This window comes from Alligator sinensis, unplaced genomic scaffold, assembly GCF_000455745.1.
Source record: "Alligator sinensis unplaced genomic scaffold, ASM45574v1 scaffold472_1, whole genome shotgun sequence".
Classification (NCBI taxonomy): Eukaryota; Metazoa; Chordata; order Crocodylia; family Alligatoridae; genus Alligator; species Alligator sinensis.
The window spans coordinates 973,771-990,215 of NW_005842518.1; the positions used below are offsets into that span (position 1 = coordinate 973,771).

The following is a 16,445-nucleotide window of genomic DNA, read 5'->3' on the forward strand; positions in this document are numbered from 1 at the left end:
CCGTTTTTGCGGGGGGGGAATTGCAAACTTCTCCGAGCTCGGGGCCAGCGCTGGCGGGAGGGGGGTGCCCGGGGCTGCGGGAGGATCCCCCACCCCGGGGAAGTAACCACCTGCCGGCCAGGGGAAAACTCTCATCACAAAGGAGTCGCTGCTCGGAACATGACAGGGGAACAGGCTGGCTCTTTGGAGACTGCTGAGGAGGGGCCAGTGGTGCCAGCCCTAGTAGCAAGTTCCCTGCCTTTCTGCAAGCTCCCTGTGGAGGCAGGCTACGGCGAGGGAAAGTTGTTCTCGGTAAATTGAAAATGCGCTTGTGGCACTTCTTGGTTCCAAACCTGCTCTCCAGGGCAGAGCACTGTGCCAGCTTCAAGTCGGGGTAATTGAAGACTGCATCAAAAGCCTTGGCTGCAGCAGAGCAACTGAGAGATGATGTGTAATGTCTGGACTATCAGAAGTTAATCCTGAGTACACGTTAGATGGACCAGGTTTTTCCCCATCTTGGCCCTTCGAAACCACAGGGGGCCATGTTGTACTAGATCCTCTTGTTTGAATGTGTTAAAAGTTCCCAGTTTAGGCTGTGTGAAAGGTGCCAAGATACTCGGAAGAAGTACGTACACGTAAAGGGGTTCGCTGTCCCAAATAAAATGCTTAAGCAATCCTGTTAACATTGTTTTAGCTGTGAGCTGAATTATGCCACTATTTTAAAGGCACTGCTTTTTGATAATGATAAGACTCGCCTTTATCCCCAGAGTTGTAAGTGAGTTTACGATGACTTAACCTAGTAAAAATGTGGCTGTCTTGTTTTTTTGTGATTGTGAAGGCCTGCTCATGAAAGCAATGCACATATCTGGGCCTATGTACAAGAACAGCAACTAATGTAATAAATTGTACTTACAAAGGGGAAAAGTTACTAAAATGTGGTTAAAAAAATTAAACACCACCAAGTATTTTCAATTTGCAGTCACATTCTGAAAATTTCCATTTAAGTCATCTTAACAGTGTCACACAGCAAGCACCTTCTAAGAAGTTTTAACTATTGTCCTATAAAACCCTACCTGATCTGAACTGTGGAACCTGGTGCTTCCTCTCAGTTCATTCATGATGGGGTTGGGGGTCAGCTGTGGTGGTTTGGCTGTTTTTGTCTGGAAATTAGCTCTGCAGACTAGAGAACCCACCCCTAGCAGATAACGCCTCTGTCCTTGCAACCTTCTGCTCTTCAGAGTGAGTTTTCTATCCAGATCATTTGTCTTTAAGTGTTGGGCCAAGTGAGAGAAATTAAGAGTGGGCCCACCACATGGCTATACTCCTCTTATAGGTGTTGTACAGAACACTATACAAGTAGCTTCAAGGGAGAGAACAGTTCTGCTCTGAACAGAAACGTTGGAACTGATGGGGATTCCTAAAATCTGCCTCCAATTCATTTATAAAAACAGGATTAATCTTTTCGTAATAACATTTTTCAAATTTATTTGCCATATTTATTTGCAAAATAATGGTATTGGTGGCTGTATTAAAACTACACACTGCTCTCCATCTAGGAACTGAAGCTGCCCTCCTACAAAGGCCAATCTCCCCAGTTACATCTGAGAAGATATTTTGCAGACCTGATTGCCATTGTGAGCAATCGTTTCAGACTCTGTCCTGCAGCACGACATCTTGCTGTTTACCTATTGGACCTCTTTATGGATCGCTATGATATATCCATTCAACAGCTGCATGTCGTTGCTCTTTCCTGTTTACTTTTAGCAAGTGAGTATGCAACCAAATTTGATTGACTAAGCTAACAGGATCTGGTACCAAATAGAAGGATCATCTGGTATAGAGCAGATTTAGAAAGTAAATGTATGTAGAAGATAAAGGGCTATATTGACATTGCTGAATTTGTCTCAATAACTGGACCTTTCTTTAGCCCCTTGTTCCAACTGTTGTTGGACTTGAAAGAAGTAGACACAGAAGTCTATAATGACGATTCAGATTTTATATATTAAAAAAAAATCAAGGATTCTTTAACTACAGTTAAATATAGAATTATAAGGACTTTCTTTTTAAAGGCCACCTGCATTTCCAGGTTGACAGATTAGATACTGGACAAAGTAAAAGAAGTGCCCATTTCCTCCCCTTTCTTCCTAATCTTTCACAAGCTGCCTAACAGCTTTCACAAACATTTGGTTTAATGGAAAGTAGTGTATGTAAGTTCAGCTACAAAAGGTTAGGATGACATTTTGGGGTGAGCTCAAGTACAGTCAAGTTGTATGGATCAAACATCTTTTCATTAACAGTAGAATAAGTGGAATTCATTGTTGTGTAATATATCTTCTGAAGTTTACAGCAGTTGTAGAAAAATGATTATGTAAATTAATGAGAGACTTCTCTGGAAGTTTCAGTACATAAACAAAATGTCTTCATTGGATGGGTACCTGCAATTGCTGAGGGGAAAATGGAGGACTCGGTCCACTTAACATTCAAAGACCCCTGAAAAACACTTAATTACTATTACAACATAACTTCAACCATTGAGTGAAAAACGTAAGAATGATTCTGCAATAAAACTGAGGCAGTGGAGCAGATAGCCAAATGTAAAAGTGTGATGAGTCAAAATCTGGGATGGGATGGAGTTACTGATAACTTTTAAAAGGAGTGTTGGGGAAAATTATAACTGGTGCAACGTGCATTTCCAGATGCATGTTACTGAAATTCCGTTAAGTCAGTTACTAAATTTAAAAACTAGAAGATTTTCAAAGAAAGACTTGCATTTAAAAAAAAAATCCAAAGACTGAAACTTGTTTTTGAATACTCAGAAAGTCTTAATAGTATGTCACTAATGACTGGCAGCTTTTAGAATTATTTATTTAACCACAAGACTACTCCTAAAGTATCCTTGATGCTGTGATCTAGTCTGGATGTATTCATTCTTTGCAGCAAACCCCTCATAAGGACGCGTGAGAGAGAACAGGAAGCATGGCACCACATAATATCCTGCAGGATGTCTGACTATTATCTGCTAAAGCTTAACACTTTATAACGGGGCTCTTTTCTTTCACTTCAGGCCAAACTCCCCTTGAGCTTTGTTTATGTAAGGAATGGAGGTGTTTGACATGTTTATTCCTGTCATACTTTACTTTAGACAGTAAGTGGAGTTTGCTTTATATTTCTAATCTTTTTTTTTTCTCCTTTTCTCCATGCCCAAAGGTAAATTTGAAGAAAAGGAAGACAGCGTTCCTAAACTTGAACAGCTGAACAGCTTGGGCTGTATGACTAACATGAATCTAGTATTAACAAAACAGAACTTGCTACATATGGAACTATTGTTGCTAGAAACATTTCAGTGGAACTTGTGCCTCCCAACTGCTGCTCATTTCATCGACTATTACCTTTCTATTGCTGTTCATGAGACAGATCTCCATGATGGCTGGCCAATGGTTTGCTTAGAGAAGACTAAGTTATACATGGCAAAATATGCAGACTACTTTTTGGAAGTATCCTTACAAGGTGAGTTGCATGATGTGGTTAATGCCTCTCTAGTTTTTGGATAATATTTGTCTCTAACTTACCTAAATCTTTTGTCTCCTACCCGCCCCCCCCCAGATCATGCATTCTTAAATTATGCCCCTTCTTTAGTTGCTACTGCATGTGTGGCTGCTTCAAGAATCATTTTGCGTCTCTCTCCAACATGGCCAACTCGACTGCATCGACTTACTGCATACTCCTGGGACTTCCTAGTGCCATGTATTGAACGACTATTAATGTAAGCTTTATACTGGCTTCTCATTTTTAAAAACTTCTTTCTCAGCGTACTGTGTATTTAAAGGATAGTTTTATTTAAAAATATGTATAGATTCCACCACTAGCCCAAAAAAACCCATTGGCTTACTAGCAGTTGTCGCATCAGTTCCAAAAGTACTTAGAATTAAGTGTAGCACCTCAACCAATGCAAAGCCCCTGATACAAAAAAGAAAAGAAAATCTAACTCGCCATGTTCCTAGCAAATAAAATATGTGGACAAAGGCCTCGCTCTAGTATAAGCTTTGCATCTCTATTGAAACTGAAAGCGGGCATCTAAAAAAAAAAAGCCCACACCCCTAGAATTCAATACTTAACCAGTGAATAGGACAGGCAGCCTGAGAGTTCCCATTTACTCAGAAGGCCTACAATCTGGAAGTTTCTAATGGAGCATGCTACAGATAGTCAGACCCACCACTAAGAGGGAAACTTGCATTTAGCCACAAATTGAAAGATGTGACAGGCTGTTGTCACTTACATATCAGGTTCCTGCACATGGGATTCAAAGGGATTATAGGATTGAATGCTGCTGTAAAAGTGCTACACAGTCATTTCCATTGGTCTAGATAGGTGGTTTTCAAACCATATAAACCTTTACCTGCAAGATACTGCTGCTCATACCTCCTATACCAGAGCAGTGTCAATATGTAGCTGTGCCATTACTTGCCACACATTGACCAAGTGGAAGCTCCATAATTGTTGTTAAAGATGTAGGTATGTATTCCTTGGCAAAGTGCCGTATACCTCAGTTTGAAGACCACTGCTCTAGATGGTCTAGGCTTACTGGCATCACTTACCCCGTACTGAGGTGTACTTCCACCCAGGTCCAAACTGGTTAGTGCTTAAGCACAGAAACGGCTAAATGTAGACTTGAAGAGAAACTGAGTGTTCTTCCATACAGATTAACACTCCACCCCATAATTGTCTCGTTTGGTGGTCTAGTATAGTGTACACACTAAATAGGAAGGCATAAAAAATCAAATGTTGTGGCATTACAGGAGTGTTATTCAGGAGAGGAAAAATAGTTAACACCTTTTTAGGAAAATCTGAGAGGAGCTGCTGCGAGTTCTTCCCTACAATGCATCCAAAGCAAATCAGCAACACCTCATGATTAGCTGTACACCATTTTCTCTGAATAATTAACTGCTGATCAGAATATCATTTATAGGAGCACAACAGCCACCCAAAATGTCAATCCTCTCTCACCTGTGCAGAAAAAAAAAATTAAACTCATGGCTAAAGTACACCATTAACTGAGGTATACAAGTCGTATACTTCTGACTTCAGTAGAAGAACTAAAAAGAGGGAGTCAGCAAGGAGGTGTGAATCTAAAGGAACATGACACAGCCAGATGTACAGTTTAAGTGTTGACTTGCTGAGAGAGGGAGAAAATTACCTTGGCCTATACTTCACAGAATGTCACTTGTATTGTTTAAAGTGCCTAAAGATCCTTAGGTAGACGATAATTATAAAAGCAAAGCTATTGTTTTCCAAAACTGTCAGACTTCTGCTTTGTGGTTTGTAGCTTGAAGAGAAGAAACTATTTCACTTTCTGCTTCTCAAACACTAGCATATTAGTAGACTACAGTAGTGAAGACTTCTGCCCTGATGTGTTTAAATCCAAGAAAAAAAGTTTCCTCCAATCTTAAATGCAAATACTAATCTTAATGTTGTAGATTAATTGTTTTGGTGTAAGATTTCAAATTGGTTAGCTTTACAGTTTGTTAGAATGGTCCTAAAACTGTAAGTCAGGCTAAAACGTTTTCTTTTTGTCTTCTAGTGCACATGATAATGATGTAAAAGAAGCAAACAAGCAAAAGGGACAACATGGCCAGTCTGCGCAACACAGTGTTTTTCAAACCCCAACTCCACAAGAGACTCATGTTCCACAGCAAATACCACAGTATCTCCAAACACATCAAACTCCATTACAGTATCACCATCCAACATCACAACAGCAAACCTGTCAGCAAATTATGTCAGCTAGTCATACATCATCTTATCCACTGCAGACTTGTCCTGCTGCCTTGCAGTCCACTGTTCAGGCCCGAGGTCACATGCAGACTGGTACTGGTATGTCACTAGCTGTTCCAATAGAAGTAAAGCCATGTATAAGTGTATCCTACAACCGGAGTTACCAGATCAATGGACATTATCCTTGTATTACTCCCTGCTTTGAAAGGTGATGAGTACAAATTCAGTTATTCTCTTTTCTTTTTCTCCCTCTTACCCCTTTCCCCTGCCCCTCCCTTACCCCCCCATAAAGCCTCTAAGTCTGAGAGCAACAGCAATAATCTGAATAAAAGTAGTACTTTTTTTGTTTTTCTCCAGAAAGAAAGCAACTGGAATGGCAACCGAGCACTGAAATGCATTAGCTCAATTCAGACTGTGCAAAGAATAAGCATGTAGCATGCCTTCAAAAAGGAATGTATGTACATGGGAATATAAGCTAATATTTCTGGCCTTACACTGCACTCTGTGCTCCCCCCTACCACTCATCCACCCACATTTAAAAAAATATAGCTGTGGATTGACCAGAGGCTCTCCTTTTAATGAGGGAGACATGCAGTATTATTTTTGAAGAGGCCATATTGAATACTGCCATACAGTATTAAGATTTACTTTGAGTAAATTCAAACTTAGGAGTGTTGGATGCCAGGCTTCCCTGGAAATGAGGTCTACAGAGAGAGAAACTTCTCTTGACTAAATCAGTAATGCAACTTACTCTTTGTTCTTGCTTTTGCTCACTCATTAGATGTATGCTTTACTGTATAAGGCACTCAAGTTAACTGACTTTTTTTAGTTAGCTTTTATACTTTGTGCCTCACAGGACAAATATTCTACTCTACCTTTTTTTTTTTTTTTTCGTCTCATGTTTGGAGTAACACTTTCACACTAACTCAGGGAATTATCTACTCATAAATTCTGTGCTGCTGTTGTCTTCATTTTTAACTGGGTATAATTTAAGGTAACCTTTCCTTCAGGACATTTACAGATCATCGTACCAAAGGCATATGTGTGTTTAAAAAATATAATTTCAGTCCAAACTACTTTCTGCCTCCCTAAAGTGTGCAAATAATTGCAGAAATGAGTAGTTCAGTTTAAACTTAAGATACTAATTCTGTAACAGAACTAATATGGTAGTTGTGATTATATATAGTTTTATTAATATGACCAATATAAAAATATCCTTTCATTCAACAGTCTATAAATCTCAGCTTATACAGGAAAAGGTGCAGATAAATACATACAGGAATCCAGTACTGCATGCCAAGCTCAGGGGAGAAGGGAGAATATTTTCTCAGGTATTACTGGGATAGCTCATTCTTCTGCAATACAGAAGATCTGAATTGAAGAGTAGTCTCTGTATTCCTCATGTTGAGTCAAACCCATATTGCAGAGTGAACTGCTATGTAACAGGGAGGGCACTTAATACATAGTTGTCTGAACTGCAGTATCTTTTATGGTGTAGGTAGCCAGAGTAGGAAGTTTCATTTCTTCAGCATGGGGATGAAGGTGATGGTGAGAGAGCTTTTCTCCATTAATATACTCTTCTTTCATAAAAGGTGGTAGCTGATTCTCACCACAATCTGATATGGGAAAAGGAATTGATTAATGGAGCCATACTGACTTAAATATTTTGGGTGTGTTCATGGATTTCCCCCCTTACTTGTAGCACTTAAAATTATGATTTACATGGCAGAAATGAGGCCAAGCGTATATGATCTGTGGAACCCCAAGTATTCTGAATGGTTCTTGTGGGGGTGGGAGGTAGGGAGTGTTAAGGTATATGTGATATCAGTATCAAGGGAAAGATATTTATCATGAGAGAGGGGGACTTTCCAGAATACTCAGTAGTTAAAGAGGATGGCTACACTTGTTCTGATGCTCTACCAGGAGCTGAACCAGAAAGTGCTGCAAGAACTTATCCTTTATTTTTGAGGAGAAGGAATCCTCTGTATTTGAAGTTATTTTAACGCACACGTCATGCTTCAGGGTGGTTAGGCCTTTTTGTTTGTTTGATTGGTTTTTGTGGGACTGAGGGGATCAAAATGAGGAAGATTAAGCTCCTCTGCTTTATGCTAGAAAATACACATCCATGTAAGCACAGCCTATGGTCTTGTGGTTGCCTCAAAATGTAACCCTTTCATTTCTTCTCCAAATTTGTCCCTACTTTTGAGGCTTAGGGAGTAGAAACTTCCAACCACCTGAAATGTTAGATTGAGATAAGGAATGTGTCCAAAAGAAACACTTTTGCATGTTCAGGTTTCACTTTATTCAGTGCTATATCCAAGTCTTCAATGTGCTAACTACCTCTAAAACTATGAATGTACAGTTTTGTAATGGACCATGACTTGAAATAACAGCAGACATCTGTAGCAAAGCCTGTAAAATCCTTGTATTGGCTAAATCATCATAATCTTTACATGTAATACAGTAATATGTTGGGGGGGTTTTGGTGGGGGGGGGAAGGGTAAGTATTAGCAAATCTATCCCATAGGTATTTAACACACAAAAGATAGCTAGTACTTTAACACTGGATTTATATGGGGGATTGTTCAGTTAGCTCTGCAAAGTCTACAGACAATAGGGTATTTTTATTTGACTGTATGTTAAGCCATTAGGCTTAACTTTAAAAGCATCCACTACTTACTATTTGTTTGGTTACTTTTTATTTATTTAATCTAAATTTCTCTTGATGCTGCAGCTTCATGATATATGGAGAAAGTAGTGTACACTGAACATTTTCAATATATTACTTAAAAAGGGCTTTACCAGTGTTCATTGAATAAATACACTACATGTTCTTACTGAGAGAACCAAATGTGTGTTTTATGGCAGCATTTAAAATGATGCACATAAATGCAAAATGTCCACAACAATGGAATCTGGGTGAGTGCTATGCATTCAAGTTTTTTTTTTAATAAATCTAGTTTTGAGTAAATTGTCTCAATTGTGTCTTGCTTTGCTTGTCCACTGACGCAGAATTGTAATTCCAGAATCCATCCAAAGGTCTCTAGCTTCTGGAAGCTCTCTCTCCCCATGCTCTCTTCTGTGGTATTGCATTAGGCTCAGGAACACATTTACTTTACCACATTAACAAAGCAGGAAGGAAATTGTGCTGGAAGAGATTTTCAAAATTGCACCTGCAGCATATACTAGACTATTGTATATTTCAGCAGTGCTGTACCTAGTGCAGAGCTGCATAGGCGAGGGAGGCAAAAAGGAAGGAAGTAAAGATATGGATTATTAATAGGGTGACTAGACAGCCCTGGTTTGGCCAGGACACTCCTGGATTAAGTAGGCCAGTTGCAAGTGGTTGGTCATAGTCCCGGACTGGAGTTCAGTAGGGAGGCAGAACGGCATGGTACACCAGGCAGATGGACAGGTACGTGCTGCTGCTGTGCAGGAGCAAGGAATGCAGGGACCGTAGATCTTATGACCATACATCTGTCCACCTTGCTCCCATACAACAGCAGTAGTGTCTGCCTGTGGGGCACACCATATCACTCTGTCTCCCTGCTGGACTCTGTTCTGGGACTTTTGACCAACTGGCCAGGATGGGGCTACAGAATCCAGAACTGTCCTAGCCAACCTGGGACATAGTCACCCTAATTATTAAACCACTAGCAAATTGCCCATCAAGAATGACGGGGAGGGCAGGGGGGACAGGGACAGAAGCCCGTGTCTGGGCCCCCCACCTCAGGCCGGTGCCTGGGCCATTCCCTGCCTCCCTGCCCACTGCTTCAAGCTGGGGCCCTAGCCGCTCTCTGCCTCTCCCTGCTGCTTTGGGTCAGGGCCAGGGCCGCTCCCTTCCTCCCCATCACTTCAGGCCAATGCTGTGGCCACTCCCTGCCTCCCCCTGCCACTTTGGGCCAGAGCCGCTCCCTGCCTTCCCCCACCGCTCGGAGCCAGAGCCTAGGCTGTTCCCCGCCCCCTTCCCCTTCAGGCCAGGTCAGGCTGCTCCCCCCACCACTTTGGGCCAGGGCTGGGGCTGTTGCCCCCCTTCCCCCTGCTGCAGTCAGTCAGTCACAGCCACTGGTAACCCCACTTCCCTTCCCTTCCCACTCCCCTCTCCTGTTCGCTGCTGCCTCCCATCCCTACTGGCTGTTGCAAGGGGGGGAACTGGACCCTGGCTTCAAGAAGCAGACCTAGGGGGCGAGGCCAGTGCCACTGGCCTTGCCCCCCGGCTCCATCTCCATTACGGCAGCACTCTTGTCCCCACTGTCCCCCTCTGCCTCCAAGGAGCAGGGGAGGGGGGCAAAGCCAGCTCCACTGGCCTCACCCCCCTCCCCTCTGGCCCCTCAGTACCCACTGTAATGGTGATGCTCTGCCATCTGTCTCTGTCTGTGTACAGCACTCTGATTGGCTGCTGAGACAGCTAGTCAGAGTATGAATAAAGCATTATGGACAGACAGACTAAGGCTTTTATAATATTGGCATTTATAAAATAATATATTAGCAATCCCTTTTTTTTTCTTTTTTTGAACAAGAGCTTGAAGCAACCCATTTAACCTCAAAATGATTGGGAGAATAAGTGCTAACTTTCTGTCAATGAAACACCACGAAAACCTCAATTAGGACCACTAGATGTATTTATTATAGCTAGGAGTGTGAGCCTATTTTGGGGCAGGCACTATACAGATACAGAATGCATGCAGACTGCAGTATCTTCATGTTTGTTTGTTTTTTATAATTCAAACTAACATCAATAAATAATGCATATTTTTACATGCCTGTAGGTATATAGACCTTTAAAGTGAGGGCCCCATGCTTATTCAGAACTTAAAATGTTAAGTAGCTCTTACAAAATCTCAGTTTCACCTCAGGTAAGACCGTACAACATGCCATATTATTTCATAATGCTTCAAACTCAAACTCATCATTTACTCACATAAGTATTCTGAGTTCAAAAAAAGTTCATCCAATTAAAGTTATACTACATACAAGATGTTTTCCATGATAAAGACTTTAATTGCTTAGTCTTAAGTAAGTTGGAAACCAATTTTAATAAACTATCAGAACTGGAAAAAATTTTGGCAGCTGGATTTTGATCCCTGAACCATTTTGTTCTTCAGGTGTGTTAATTTGAAAGGCTCTGCTTCCAGATCCAATAAAAGAGAAATGTGTTGACAGAGTTGTTATTTGCAAGACACCTCTTGGCCTCCAGCCACACCCCTACCGCCAGCTGGATCATGACCTTGTAGTAGAAAAAGCACACCTGGCAGAGGCCAGGGTCTCAGCACCCTAGTGAGGGGGCCACCACTGTGGAGATACCCTCCCCAAGGTTTGGAGCTGGGGGAGCAGGGCCCATTTAGGGATATAGAGTGGGACAGAGCTGAGGACCACCCAGGTCCCCAACTCTTCTAGGGACTCAAGAGGGATATACTCACCCTTCATCATGAGCCCACTCTCCACTGCCTTTTGTGCAGCAGCTACCGAGGCAAGGAAAAAAAAAAACCCTTGCCATGAAAGCGGGAGGCCGCCACAATCTTGGGGGCCCCTACCACTCAAACTAGGGCCTGCACCCACATCTCAAAGTGCAGGTTCTCCTGTTCAGCTAGTTTGTATTTTACCCCATGCCTCTGGAGTGCTGAAAATGGGGCCCTGCCACCTGAGCTGGAAGGGCCAGTGGTGGAGGGTCCGGGCCCCACAGCTGTGGGTTGACCTGCAGCTGCCTGCGTGTAGCTGCGGTTCCCCTGCTGGGCGGCCACCTTGGTGGGGCCAGGACTAGGGCCAGAGACAGGCTGAGTGGGTGTGCTGGCTGGTATAGCTCACCTGGTCCGCTCAGGTGCTGGTAGTTTAGGTGTGGGGGTGGGGCCCTTGCCCTTCCCATCCCCAGCTATGGAAGAAGCTGAAGAGGAGACCTTCCCACTGCCCTTGCCCTGGGTCCCTGATGGGGCGGGGGGCGGCTTAGGAGCTCCTCCAGAAAGGCCATGGCCAGGGGAGACCACTGGCCCTTCCAACTCCCTGTTAGAGTCCTGCTTACCCCTGCAGTGGGGGATACAGGCTTGTCTACCCCCAGAGGGGGTTGACTGAACTCTGCCTCCAGAGTGAAGGTTGTAGGGACATGTGCCTCCCCTTGGGGGCCTGGCTGGAATGTGCCCTAGCTGGAACTTCCTACAGCCTGGCTGGAATGGGGGTTGTAGGAAGTTCTGCGGGGGTGTCTGCCTCCCCAGAAGGCTCCTGCTCTGCCATTGCTTGATGTAAGGGAAAGGGAAACAAAAAAGAAGAAACAAAAATCACAGCAGGTCTAGTGAATCCAATAGGGGCAGGGCAAGAACGAAGGGGGCTGAAGCTCACTGAGCTACAGCCCCACAGGAAATCAGGCAGGCTATGCCTGGGGAAGGTAGGGGAGGGAGATACACACACAAGGGCTGGGGAGACTCAAGTTGGTTACTCAGCCACACAACAAATACCAGGGCATGGGGAGTGGATCACAGGACTTACCACGCAAGGGCAAAACACACAGGAGAGGCTGCTGAGGTAGGTGTAAGAGATGGCTGGAGTGATGGAGGGGCTTCGTTTGTTGAAGCTCAGTCCAAGAGCCCCTCAGGCCTCCAACCAGGCACTTAGCAGTAGGTAGGAAAACAAGGCACAGGATCAGACACGGTGAGGCAGCTGTGAGGGACTGCAGGAGCAAACAGTAAATTAGAGAAGTATTCTAGTGCAGAGTGGTGCAAGGCAGTGCAGAAGGGTATCGCTCCTTCTCTCCTGAAGTAGGGGCAGTAGCAGTACAAGCAGCAGCAGCAGCAGTGGTAGCAGCCATCCAGGACAGCCACTCAAAGCATGTTTTAGGTAAAGGTGAAAGTGTAGGTGAAGGCGGGGGGAGTGGCCTGCCGAGGAAGCTGGGGCAGGCAAGGCGCCCTTAGGCACCAGCAGTGATAGTGGGGGAGGGGCCCATAGGCAATGCAGTCCCTCCCCAGGCTGTCCTCCGGCCATGGCTTGGCAGTGGGCTGGGCAGCAGGCCAGAACAGGAGTGCAGAAGCTGGGGTGCAACGCTGGGTTGCGGCACAGTGCAGTGGGGATGTGGCTGGCTCCACCCTGAGGGGGGGGCAGTGGCATATGGAAAAGAAACCCGCCCTGTGGAGGTGAGGTGGCAACAGCAGCAGCAGCCTGAGGCAGGAAGGGGTATGGCCAACTTCCACCAGAAGCTCCCAAAAGCAAGCTATTAGCAGCAGCAGCAGCCACCACAGCCAGAGGCAGGAAGGTCCATGGCCAACTTCCCCCAGAAGCTCCTGAAAGGAAGCTAGCAGCAGCGGCCTGGGACAGGAAGGGGCATGGCCAACTTCCTCCCAGAAGCTCCTAAGAGCAAGTAGCCCTGAGCTGCTTGCCAGGGCGGCTTTTTATACTGCTGGGGCCAGCATTGGCTGCAGATCTGGAAGGAGCTAGGTAGGGTTATTTTGCTCAAAGCGGCACAACTTGCCCCACACCAAAGTGTATGTCCGAGCACGTGTGCTGAGGCAAAAATCCCTGGCTCAAATTTGTGCTATTCCTATTTGAGTTGCTTCAAGTACACCTGCCTGCATGTGTGGATGTGCCCCCTGAGAGTATCAGGAGGAGAATCATGGTGGCCTTTTTGCAGTTTCTCTATGCTGTATTCCAGTGTACAAAATCTTAGGTGCATAAGTGCATTTACATACCTAAGTGCAATTTACTCCATACTGTTGTAGTCCCTGAAAATCCATTAATGTATCTATTTGGAACAACCACCATTTTACCCTTGAGATTGAGTCACAAAAACAAAATAGAGGAAGAGGACCCACCCATCTTTTGTTTTAATAGTTTTTCAAGGGACTGGAGAAGAGTAGAATAAGATCAGTTCTCTAAGTGCTTAGTGGGATTTTTTTTAATCTTTGTTTTTCTGCATACTGCCACATGCCAGCAAAATATTCTCCAAGGATATATTTTATAGTGAAAACAGTTGTTTCATTGGGCATTAAATCTTACACACACACACACACACACACACATGCGCGTGTGCACTATACATATTGCACAAATCATCTCCACATCATTGAATATGTGCTAGAATTTATCCTGCTAAAAATTTTGTTGATATGGAATCAAATTTACTGATACAAAATTCATTATTATGCTTCCTACCCTATCTACTTCATTACATAAACTCCAGCTCTTTACTAATCTCTTCAAATGTCCTAAGGAAACTATTAGACCAACACAGATAAACTGACAATGCCAGGCAGCTAGATAATGGAGTTATCTGAAAACAGTGCTATTGTATTACATGTGTATAGAAAAATGAAGCAGTGTATGAACTCTAGTTCTGCCATAAAAATCATTATAGAAATGCCTTGAAAGTCAAAATTATTATTGTATTACCATTATCATGGTATTGTTAGTTTTGAAGGAAGCTATATAACGGCTATGAAAATAGAGTTACATAAATGTCTTCGCTGAACACAAATATAAAATGAAAATGCCACATGACAGAGGGATAATTAAAAGACTAGACAAATAATGCAAGCAGCTGCATTCCTACCTTTGCAAACATACCTATTGCATATGAGTTCACCTACTGCTTGGAATGACCAAATCTTTGGGATGTAATTCTCAACTGATGTTGAGGATTGGGTACTGCATCATGGTCCAAGGTGCACTGTTTGCTTTCCTCAAGCCTTATATTATTGGCTGTTAGATAAAGGTTTCAACCTCAGACTTCAGTGTACTTTAACTCGGAAATTTCAGTACTTATAAAAATGATTATGTGGAGTTTCATGTTAATTGTCTCCAATTACATACAGATTAATTTTGCTCTGTTTGTAAATGTAAAGATTGTTTCTTATTGTTTGCCAGTGCTGGACACAGCTTGGAAGCTAAAAGTTAGACTGAGAGAAAACAAAGATTTTGCAAATGGAATTTATGTAATTCCATGGATGATGAATAAAACAATCCAGCTCTCTTTCAATGATACATTGTTTCTTCTAGATATAGATATGACTGTTAATATACACTGGTTACAAATCTTTTGAGTAAACCACTGCCTTATCTGACAAAAAAACAAAAACTTCAGCTAGCTGCATGCTGTTTTACTTCCATGTTGTCCCATATGGAATCAGCAGTAGCACTTTTTAACACTTTAATTTATACTTTTAAATTCGATGTAAAATAATATTAATAAAATCACAAATTATTTTTACTGATTTAACATTATTAAAATGATAATAAACCATTCATATGGTATTTTACAGCTTTGTTTTATTGTTTTTCCTGTAATTAAACTGTATTATTTACAATTACATGTTGTAAATTTAAACTCAGTTTTAAAAAATAAACAATGTAAATATTCTGCTACAGGGAAGTAAAGATACTCAATAATCCAACATTCCACAAAAACTTCACAACTGAAAAATAAAGAAATATAAACCAAAGCTAGCCAATGCACATTTCAAAAGTTAATAAGGAAAGAAAGGATTAGTTCCTCATTTTAGTAATTTCAGGGAACAAAGAGTATACTTAAGTATTTTAAGATTGCAGATTTGAATTTTCCTATATAGCTTTAACCAAAGTACACCAGTGTGTCTATCAGTCAAATATTAATATACATTCCACAATATTCTGAGGCATATTTTTTAAGTTAAGGGTGTTATTTATATGCTACTCTTGGAACATTTGAAAATCACTGGGCTGAAGCAGGAGGACATCAGAATACCTTTAAAAAACAGCCCGTTAAGATCTTTTCTTAAAAAAGATTCCCTTCTACTCCTCAACAAATAATTTTAACAACTTCTCAGAGCTCTAAATAAGATAAATTCTAAATTCATAGTAGCTGTAGTGTTAATTTACAATATACTTAATGGATAATGAATTAGAATTTTTATTTTTACAGTATCTCTATTATAACAAGACTGTAATAATGTACATTAAAGTCATAAATAGGACTAGTTTACCCCTGGAAAGGTAGAAAGATCTGTCACAGATTCTGTAAACACTGAGGGTGCATATAGATGTTAGGGGGAGGTGAAATCATGTTAAAATAGCCACCTGCTCTAACTTAGTTCGCCTGGATGCAGACCTTACACTTAAGATAACTAGTTAAGTGGATCTAAGTGCAAACTGTTCAGAAGTTCCAGGAAGGTTAGATCAGTCTAAAAACAGCTGATCTGATCTAAGTTAACCCTACCTCCGAGGTAATCTAACTGAGATTCGGTTGGCCATTTTTAAACTGATCTAACTGTCCCAAATTTATGTACAGTTCCCAGCACAGCCCCAGGCCTGGGAAAGCCCAGCCACTGGAGTCAGCCCCAGGACTGTGCTTTTCGTACTCCCCTGGGCACTAGGATATTTTTATCCCCCACCCCCTCACCCCCACCTCGAGGTGGACAACCTCTCCCCCGACAGAGCAGCCAGCCCCACCCCCCACAGCCCACCAGCTCCCCCCGCCATCCTGCAAGTTGCTCCTAGTGCCAGTTTTATCATCATTCGCCAATACCATTCAGGGAGGATCAGGGGGCTAAGTTCACAGTGCAGGGGGAGGGGCGGTTGCTCATTTGGGGGTGGGGAGTCAGGGAACTAAAAATAACCCCTGGTCCAGGGAATAGGGTAGAGAGTCCCTGACCCCCCCAAACCTCCACATGGATGCCACCTGCTCCCCCAATCTCCTGATCCCCCCATGGGCACCATCTGACCCCCCAATTCCCCTGCTG

At 42.7% G+C, this 16,445-nt stretch overlaps 1 protein-coding gene across 2 annotated transcripts; it reads left to right on the forward strand.

The window, feature by feature from the left end:
• Positions 1–125: 125 nt before the first annotated feature.
• On the forward strand, positions 126–8,699 carry CCNJ (cyclin J). Of its 2 annotated transcripts, none has more exons than XM_025213279.1 (5): positions 126–291; positions 1,536–1,746; positions 3,187–3,486; positions 3,616–3,742; positions 5,558–8,699. In XM_025213279.1, the coding sequence occupies exons 1-5, from the start codon at positions 160–162 to the stop codon at positions 5,961–5,963; spliced, it is 1,176 nt and encodes a 391-aa protein (XP_025069064.1). In that variant the 5' UTR covers positions 126–159; the 3' UTR covers positions 5,964–8,699. The 2 variants fall into 2 exon arrangements, with proteins under 2 accessions (XP_025069064.1, XP_025069063.1); XM_025213278.1 differs by having other exon boundaries at positions 128–291; positions 3,583–3,742.
• The last annotated feature ends 7,746 nt before the right edge of the window (positions 8,700–16,445 follow it).

Coding starts and splice junctions, on each gene's coding strand:
- CCNJ (XM_025213278.1), top strand. CDS start 160: ATGACAGGGGAACAGGCTGGCTCTTTGGAGACTGCTGAGGAGGGGCCA. Junction 292..1,535: donor GCGAGGGAAAGTTGTTCTCG/GTAAATTGAAAA, acceptor CTCTCCATCTAG/GAACTGAAGCTGCCCTCCTA. Junction 1,747..3,186: donor TTCCTGTTTACTTTTAGCAA/GTGAGTATGCAA, acceptor CCATGCCCAAAG/GTAAATTTGAAGAAAAGGAA.